This window comes from Onychostoma macrolepis, unplaced genomic scaffold (assembly GCF_012432095.1).
Source record: "Onychostoma macrolepis isolate SWU-2019 unplaced genomic scaffold, ASM1243209v1 Scaffold14, whole genome shotgun sequence".
Classification (NCBI taxonomy): Eukaryota; Metazoa; Chordata; class Actinopteri; order Cypriniformes; family Cyprinidae; genus Onychostoma; species Onychostoma macrolepis.
This window is the reverse complement of record NW_026704642.1, coordinates 5,526-15,172: the sequence shown is the minus strand read 5'-3', so window position 1 is coordinate 15,172 and position 9,647 is coordinate 5,526. Positions and strand designations below refer to the sequence as shown.

Below are 9,647 nucleotides of genomic sequence, written 5' to 3'. Positions count from 1 at the left end.
ACGGTGAAATGTTTTGTTTATGTGCGGTTTGTTTTTCAGGCGGGAATATGTAAAATGGCATTACAACGCTCTGGAACAACCTGTGCTATCTGTGGATGCACTTATAACCAGACGAAGCTTAATTTGTGGCTTAAAGAACAGTGTTATATTCACAAACTTAAAGTTAGAGCGGAGTGCACTTGCGAGAGAAGGTACAGTTTTCATCGCCTGTAGAAGAAGAAGCTAAGCGAAACTGGCTCAAAAACCTGAACTTAAAGAAGCCCCCCAAAACGCTGAACGTATGCTCTTTTCACTTTGTGGAAAAAAAACCAATGGAGGACAACCCATACCCTACTCTTTTCCTGGGTTATGAGAAGCCTCCAGAAAAGAGACGCCGACTCCTCAGGAGGGATGATAGTTCATTCTCAACAGGTAAGTTTACTCACCAAGCGTTACACAAATTTCCGCATTTTACTGGAAAACATGGTTAAGTTAGTAGAAAAGGGTTGTTTATACTTGCTGGCTAGCTAGCTTATCACAAATTAGACTTTTCATACTGTATTGTAAAGTGACTACCAAATTAGTTTTATCAAATACAGGTATTCATTTAAATTACACGTATTATGCATTTGTAGCATGCGTTTTTTTTTTATTCTGTTTTATCTATATTTGCAAATTTAATACAGTGTGCCAGCCTAACACCACACACAATACATTACTCAAATATATCTTATTGTAAAATACATTACACATGAATGACTGATTCCTGTGATCATTTGCGTAACTATTAGTCATTTATGTGTAATATATTACAAAGACAAAGCTAGAAATTTATTTTAAGGTTATAAATATTTTTTCCTAAAATACATTTCTGGCTTTTTCTCATTTTGTTAACCACAGCAACAACTCTTATTGAATTCTCAATGTGCAATTGTTCTGTTACCTGTAGGTGAGCTTGATACCATGGATGTGGAACAAAGTCCTACTTCCCTCTGTGATGCCCAAACGCAGTGGTCCGATCCGTGGTTGGATGACCACACGTATTCGAAAGGAACTACCATCCCATGTGGCTCAACACTCGCACCACCCCCTGAGTTACATGCCAGCTGCAAGTTATACATTGACAAACGATGCAGACTGCTTGTTGTACACAGGAATTCCACTTATTGAGTTCCACACTCTGGTATCCTGCCTGCAAGGTTTTGCCCCTACTTCATCTGCAATGCCTGTTGCAGACCAAATCCTGATGACACTGATGAAACTCAGACAGAACTTTGTCATTGCTGACTTGGCAAAACGCTTTGGCAAGTCACATGGTCAAGTCAGCAAAACAGTGAAATTTTGGATAGATGCTTTGTTCAAGCATACCAAGGATCTTATTCCATGGCTGCCCCGTGAAACCATCAAGGCCACTCTGCCACAGGCTTTTAACGATCATTTCCCAAACACTACTTGTATAATTGACTGCACAGAAACTGTTCTACAGAAGGCTAAAAATCTAGATTCGAGAAGTGAATCGTACAGTCACTATTATGCCAGTAATACTCTGAAGTATCTGGTAGCAACTTCTCCATCTGGATTAGTCATGTTTATTTCAGAGGCTTATGGTGGCAAATGTAGCAACAGGTACATTGCACAGAACTCAGGGTTTCTGGACTGCCTGAGACCCGGAGATGAGGTGATGGCGGACCGTGGATTCACTATCAGAGACTTATTGGAGGAACGCAAGGTGAACTTAGTTATGCCAGCATTTACACGCAAACAGTGTCAGCTGACTAATGAGGAAGTCACCCACACGCAACGCATTGCTCATGCCCGCATTCACATTCAACGGGCAATAAGGCGGCTAAAGGTGTACAAGATTCTCTCACAGACTTTGCCTATTAACTTGGTCCCAGAGTTTGATAAAATACTACGAATTTGCACTGCTCTTGTAAATCTAAGAGGGGAGCTTATATCAAGCAAATAGATAAACACTTAACATCACTTAAACTGCATGTGTTTATAGTTTAATGTCATTAACAAGATGCATGTTATTAATACATGTTGTTTTTGTACACTGTGTAGACAGTAAAAATATTTACAGGATTCTTTCATGTATTTCATCCTCATGTTTCCTAAAAAAATAAACTGATGAAACTTATTTACACTGTATTGGTATGTTTCATATCCTGTGTACCACATTCCTTACCCTCTACTTGTTCAAAAGCTGCAGGTAATTCTTGCACACATTTATCTTCTTATCAGCAAAATCATCAGCTAATGCTGGCAGCATGTGTAAAAAGTAAAATTCCTGTAGCTGTTGCACATGAGCTTCTGCATAATTTTTGTCAAATGGAATGTCCATTTCTAGGTGCTCGGTTGATGTCCAGATGACCAGCTTGCAGCTCAGTAGACCCACACACATCATGGTCAACTGGATCTGAAGGAAGATGTCACACTTTAAAGTTCAATAATTTGATCAAATTGAATTGAATTTGGATTGCAAAAATGTGCTCACAATATAATTTATACTTTATAATATTTTAAGTAATGCTTTTATTATATGCATATTATGATTTAGGCTGTCATCTACATGTATGTATGTATGTATGTTTTTCTTTTCTTTTACTCACTTGGAGGTAGTATCCATCCTTTCCATCCGGAAGAATAACATACTGCCCATCACCTAAGCTTCTGATGTCACCATTTGGTCGATTCAAAAACTCAGTAAGTGACATGGAACTCTTGAAGGGACACTTGATCTCAAGAAGCTTTGTCAAGTCAAGGATTCCATCTGGGCTAGCTGCCAACCAAGGATGTTCAGGATGGATCACCAGGCCTCTTCTCTCCACAGCGTGCCCTCGGCTTTTCATGAGTTGGATGATATTGTCCTCATTTTCTTTGCCATATTTTGTAGCAGTATTACCTTTGAAGGTTGGGTAGAAGTGCTCATTGAGGAATTTTTTGGGGTTAGTAGTAGGTCGTTTGGGTACTCTCTTTGCTGTGCTGGCAGTGATACGGAGCTTTCTGGCATCATGCCACAGTTGTGAGGCACTCTGGACCGTAGTTTCTTCCATTAGTGTAGTTGCCTGGGTGAGTGATAGTTTTATGTAGGACTCGTAAAACAAAAGGCACTTCCTACAACTTTGTGTTAAGCTGTGGTCTGTGTGTGATATGTCTGTATCATGTTCACTTGAGCTGGTGTTGTTGCTGTCTACATCTGCTCTGAAGCTTAGCTGAAGAAGACCTTCTGTCTGCAGCTGAAAGAGTGGTGCCATCACGGATGAATTGCTATGGCTTACAAACTCAGCATGGTTCTTGAAATGCTGGGGGGAAGTTGTCAGATCTGGAGGTAATGATGATGGGCCTGGATATGTGTGGCCTGGTCTATGGTGTTTAAAGTTGATGTGTTTTGCCTTCCTCAGCCCTACATTCTTCCTCGTGCCTGCATTCCACTTCCTTTGCACATCAGTGCATGACATGCCTGTCTTGCCTTGCCTGACTGCATTCTCTACCTTTATAGAAGAAATAATAGTTTTGCTTACTCTTTATTTTCTTGCCTCCCTAGGATTTTAGCTTTAGATGTAAAACATTTGATGCCACTGAGGTGTGATTTGGGTAAGGCTGGCACCAGTTCCATGGTATGGGTATGGGTAGGTTTAAGGGGCATGGTTAGCAGTGTAATTTTAGATGTAATTACATGCAGGTAAATATAAGTACATTATTTCAAATTATTAATTTAAATGTTAGTACATAGTCGTTAAACAGTTTATTTCAAGTGGGTCCTCATCATCTTTTTTTTTTTTTTTTTTTTACATTTATTTACTGACCTTCCACATTACTGCAGCTGCGTGAATACATGAGCGCCCTGGACCTGCGATACATGAGCACCCTGCCGTCTGTATGACACCTGATGTTGACACTAAAACCCAAGCTTTATGGTGTGACACATTCAGGCTTTGACTCGGCTCTACATCAGCTTTTAAGTACACGAAATCATTGCCTACATCCTTGAATAGCACACGACCTACTTTACTACTGTGAAGGTATTGGTAAGCCTCTGAGCTTTTCAAATTGCTCATTGCCTTACCATCACAAGCAACCGAATCAACAAAGTAGCTAAAAATGCTACTGTAGGTTATGCGTGGCCACTTTTTTAAATCGTCCTCCCATTCCTCTATTAAGGAAGGGATGGGTATGCTGATGTTGTCCTTTATAAGTTCTGTCAGCATGTGATTCCACATCTTGCTATGAATGAATGAATGAGTGAGTAGCGGCACTATGACTGCAGTGAAAGATTGTTTATGTCGTAACGGAAGTTCCACCCATAATTTGCACAAAGCATCATGGGGCGTAGGAAAAAGGTGGATACCATAGTCCCACAGACTTACACTATTTGTGGCGGCATACAGTATATGCAAATTAATTCTCTGCCAGCAGGAGGCGCTGTTGGAGCGGAAGAGATCGAGGTTTCCCCTGTAACGCAGTACACAAAGCAGTGCTTCTCTCACAAATGCTGCTTTATCAGACATTACATGCAAGATGAAATGAAAATGACATCCAGAATTTTCTGAAAACAGTCGGTTTCCATCAGAAATACAGCGATATAAAAACAGCTGCACCGGGTTTCTATTTTGAAACCTGCAGAACTCAACCAAGCGTTCTCCCCACCCGCCAACCATTCGAATTTCCGTAGGCGGGGTTTATTTTTGTAATATCACAAATACAGGAAAACAACTTTGTAGTCCAAACGAGCCGTTCGTTGTAGTTTTTGAAAATTGATTTTTTTTTAAACCAAATATCTCCCTTTGGAGTGGACTTTGAGATTTGTAATTTTGTAGATCTTTTTATGCCCAAACATACACACTACACACTGACTAAAATTCAAAAAGTGAAAAAGCATAATAGGACCCCTTTAATAAGGTGTGTCCTCAAGTGTCACTGTTTTAGTAGGATACATTAAGCCACGTTAAGATTTCATTTTCTGAAGTCACAATTTAGCTTAAGTAAAATTGGAAAAATGCGAGAAAATGGCAATTATTAATTTATGAAGTAACTGAAATAAACAAAAAAATGAATATTTGGTTTCATTTTTTCATTTGCCCCATATGGTCTGAAAATTGAACTGTGAAGTGTTTTCTTCAGTAGGGGAGAGTGGGGACGGTTGCAACACTTTTTGCATTTCCTTTAATTTTTCAGAGACTGTTTGCATTAGAAAGCCAGAATTTTAATACAATAAAGCAACATCAGTCAGCTACTCACCCACATTGCTATGATTATATGCACACAATTTATACTTGAACAGACAAAGTCAAATGTTGCAACTGACCCCACAAGAGGGGACGGTTGCAACAGTCGACGGGCAGTTGCAACATTCATTAAAACCATTCTTAAATATTTTGCAGTTTCTTTATTTCAGTGCTTCCCAAACCTGTCCCGGAGGACGCCTAGCCCTGCACATTTTGTATGTCTCCCTTATCAGACACACCCAATTCATGTCTTGCAGTCTCTACTAACGAGCTGAGGAGTTGAATCAGGTGTGTTACATAAGGGAGACATACAAAATGTGCATGGTTGGCATCCTCTGAAGGGTTGGCATCATCTCTTCTCAGGTGTTTGGTCATCTCAGATCATTTAAGGGTTGGATCCAGACTGAAGCTTCTGTAATTCCTAGCAAAAGCAGAGAAACAAATAGAGACATAATTAGCGTAGCTGCTGTTCCATCCAAGCAAAAATGATTTGTTCAACCAAAGCTATAGAATAATAATGTGCATTTGAGCAGATATAACTGCAGTACAAGATTATATATGATGCATTATGTGAATACTTGGCTAAAGAGATGTGTCTTTAATCTAGATTTATACAGAGAGAGTGTTGCTGAACCCCGAACGTTATCAGGAAGGCTATTCCAGAGTTTGGGAGACAAATGTGAAAAAGCTCTACCTCCTTTAGTGGACTTTGCTATTAGGTACTACCAAAAGTCCAGAGTTTTGCAACCTTAGGGAGCGGGCTGGATTATAGCGTGGTAGAAGACTAGTTAGGGACGCAGGAGCTAAACCATTTAGGGCCTTATAGGCAAGTAATAAGATTTTGTAACTGATACGGAACTTAACAGGGAGCCAGACCATAAAATTAGGGTAATATGATCATATTTTCTTGACCTGGTAAGGACTCTAGCTGCTGCATTTTGCACTACCTGTAGCTTCTTTATTGAAGATGCAGGACAACCAGCTAGCAGTGCATTACAATAGTCCAATCTAGAAGTCATGAATGCATGAATTAGCTTTTCTGCATCGGAAACAGATAACATGTTTCGTAGCTTGGCAAGGTTTCTAAGGGCACTTTCACACTACCACGTTTGGTGCGCACCCGGGTTCTATTGACGTCAGAGTTCAGTACGTTTGGCTAGTGTGAAAGCTGTCATGCGAACCCAGGTGCGCACCGGGGTACCGAACCCGAGACTACCTGAAGGAGGCACTCGAACTGTGGCGCGGTTCGCGTGAATGTGAAAGCAACACAGACTCGGGTGCGCACTTGTTCAGGAAATAAAGTAACCCGCGCATGCACGACAACATCATTGTTTGAGCAGTACGCGATCATCATGGATATATGATGAATTACGCCATGCAATGAGCATAAACGAAGTTGCCATTCACTATGCTGTTCATAGTAGCACCAAAATAACAAAAAAACTAAAATTATGCTGACTCGCGTTGTGTTCTCCATGCATTCTCCACGCACGTTGGTGATGATGTAAGATGACCGCAAATGCACCACGGTTCGATAGAATCTAGAGAGTGTGAAACCAGACCAACGCTGCGGGGTGCGCCGGGAACAAGCGCGCCGGGCTCGGACCGCAGCAAACGAGGCCAGTGTAAGAGCAGCATAAGATGGAAAAATTCTGTTTGCAGTTTCTGTATTTCAGTGCTACCCAAACCTGTCCGGGAGGACACCTAGCCCTGCACATTTTGTATGTCTCCCTTATCAGACACACCCAATTCATGTCTTGCAGTCTCTTCTAACGAGCTGATGAGTTGAATCAGGTGTGTTAGATAAGGGAGACATATAAAATGTGCAGTGCTAGGGGTCCTCCAGGACAGGTTTGGGAAACACTGCTTTATTTTATTTGTGCATAGACATGGTCTTTAATAAGTTAAATTCAAGTTTATGAATATATTTATATATTGTAGAAACTTAATATATTTAACTTATGGCAAAATTTGGTAATTCTGTATATTGTCTGAGGGTTGGCATCCTCTTAGGTCCTCTGAGGGGTTGGCATCATCTCTTCTCAGGTATTTGGTCATCTCAGATCATTTAAGACGTTAGAGATCAGTTTAAGAGGTGCTTTTATTAGGTATAGGCCTACTCATGCGTACAACATGTAGGAAAAAATCAGCCTGTCCTTCACTGGATAATCACTTATGGGGTACATTAGCTTGTTACTAGGGTGACCAGACGTCTCAGTGTCCCATCAATTTTCTTAAAAAAAAAATGCAATCATTTCCCGGTTTTAGCTGTTTTGCCATTTTCTGCCTTGAAATATTCTTGCCACCCGTCTAGGTATCATGTATTGCATGGCAAGTTGATAATGTTGTCATTGTTGTTTTACATAAATCTACTTTCAATTTATGCAAAACTACAATGACAACATTATCAACTTACCATCTGGTCACCCTAGTAACAAGCTAATGTACCCCATCAAAATTTCCCAGGATCAAAGAAAACACTAATACACATTATGTGGAGCAAAAGTCACGACTCAGGGGTTCTTTTGTACGCAAATTATTTAAGGTGTTTCAACTGTACACAATCCACACATGTCTGAAATGTACTTGGTCTACCCTAATCAGGCGCTGATTGACAGTCTTTTGCGCGCGCACTTCGGGTGTGTGCGGCGCTCAGAGAAAGCGCATGCGAATGAAACATTTAAAAGCACATGTATAACCACTGCTCTGACATGCAAAAGTTTAGGTTATAAATCTATTTTAGGGAGAGTTCAAGGAATGTTCAACCAAACTTGCAATATTAGCAAGAAAAACACTCAAAAAGAAAAATCAAAAAACTTAAAGACATATATTATTTGGAATGCAATTAACGCCAGATTGAATATATTGCAGTTCAGAGATAGACAACATCACAAAACATAGTCACATAAGAAAAAGAAACAGCAATTCTTATCTGAAGGATTTTGACGTGGAAGAGAAGTGCCCATAGTCCATAGTCATAGTCCAAAAACTAAAAATGAATCCAAATAATCCACAACCAAGAAGGCCCCTTTACAACAAACAATATTAGCAAACATTCTAAACATATATACAATAAATGAAACCACAGAAATAAGAAACAAAGCATTACCAACTTGTACTGGGCAATAAACAAAAGTTTCCCATTAAACAAAATGTGAGTCAAGAACAGGTAGGCCTCTCCATAGCAGACTGTCTTCCTCTTTGTCTATACAGAGTTATATTCTTAGAGACCTATAACTCACCAGCACCCCCTTAATGGCAGGAAAGAGGAATTACATGTTAACAGTCTCTAATGGTGCGTTCACACCATAGACTGTAAAAAAAAAAAATGGACGTAGTGTCCGTGACGTCACTCATAGGTTTCTGAAGAGCATTTTTGAAGCCTAAAGTGGGCGGAGCCGACCGCCGCCATCTTGGAATCGCGTCACCGCGTCACTCCCGGATAATCGAAAATGGGCAAAAAGGCGGGACGTGGGTGAAGCTGAGTTGAAACCACGCCCGTCATGCAAAGACAAAACACCATAATTTCGTTTTTGGTCGAAAATGAGTTATTGATCATTTTTGGACATTAATGACCTCCTTTATCATGTATTTAAGTACCAAGGCAGAACACAGTATAACATCAGTTACAGCTCTTTGATTTTGTTTTGGAGCGCTCAATTAAGTTACGGTGCTCTGCATGTGTTTGCATTTGTTCGTCAATACTGTGCCAGCCTGGAGTATACGGTATTCTGCCTTTGTTTTACTGTCCATTAAAGTCTACCGCGTTTATTGTGTACTTGGATATCTGTTGGCACTTCATTAGAGAAACAAATGAGAGAGATCGCGATCTAACAAACTGCTCCAGAGTACAATATCAATATAGCCGTAAAAATCAAGTTTGAGATCATTTTCATTAAAACATCTAATTGCCAGATTCCCAGTGTCCTACCTATAATTATTTTTTCTGTACAAATACAAATCTTTAAAGCCAGTTTTCTAAGTTTCGCACTAGCGAGTTTCACTCTGGAGCAGAGGCAGAGCGGCAGTCCACCACTCAAGTGGCCACGCCCTTAATTATGCAGAACTTTAAGGCTTAATATAATTTAAACGGATGAGTTATAAAAAAAATTCACCCCCCTCACAGTTGTCACGAAGGGCAAAATTAGCTATATAGACCAAAATAATTTTTTTGTACCAGGCTGTAAACATGTTTTTTTCTGCTGTAAAGTTGGGCATTTTAACATGGGAAGTCTATGGGATTGACTCCCTTTTGGAGCCAGCCTCCAGTGGCCAGTCGATGAATTGCAGTTTTGGTTTCACAAGAGAGAGCAGGAGGTTGCCGCTTGGTTCACACCAGAGCAAATGGACAGGTCGTTTGTCCAAATCCCTGAAATATGACCCATCAGAGCGTATACTATCCTGTATACTGTAGCTCAGTTGTTAGAGCATTGCATT

General features: G+C 40.2%; 2 protein-coding genes across 2 annotated transcripts; one reads left to right on the top strand and one right to left on the bottom strand.

The window, feature by feature from the left end:
* The first annotated feature begins 348 nt into the window (after positions 1-348).
* On the top strand, positions 349-2,276 carry LOC131535099 (uncharacterized). Its single transcript, XM_058768170.1, has 2 exons — positions 349-411; positions 929-2,276. The coding sequence occupies exons 1-2, from the start codon at positions 349-351 to the stop codon at positions 1,946-1,948; spliced, it is 1,083 nt and encodes a 360-aa protein (XP_058624153.1). The 3' UTR covers positions 1,949-2,276.
* On the bottom strand, positions 2,174-4,205 carry LOC131535100 (uncharacterized). The gene is made up of 3 exons (XM_058768171.1): positions 3,792-4,205; positions 2,595-3,476; positions 2,174-2,401 (listed from the first exon to the last, which is right to left on the bottom strand). The coding sequence occupies exons 1-3, from the start codon at positions 4,203-4,205 to the stop codon at positions 2,174-2,176; spliced, it is 1,524 nt and encodes a 507-aa protein (XP_058624154.1).
* Between the last annotated feature and the right edge of the window lie 5,442 nt (positions 4,206-9,647).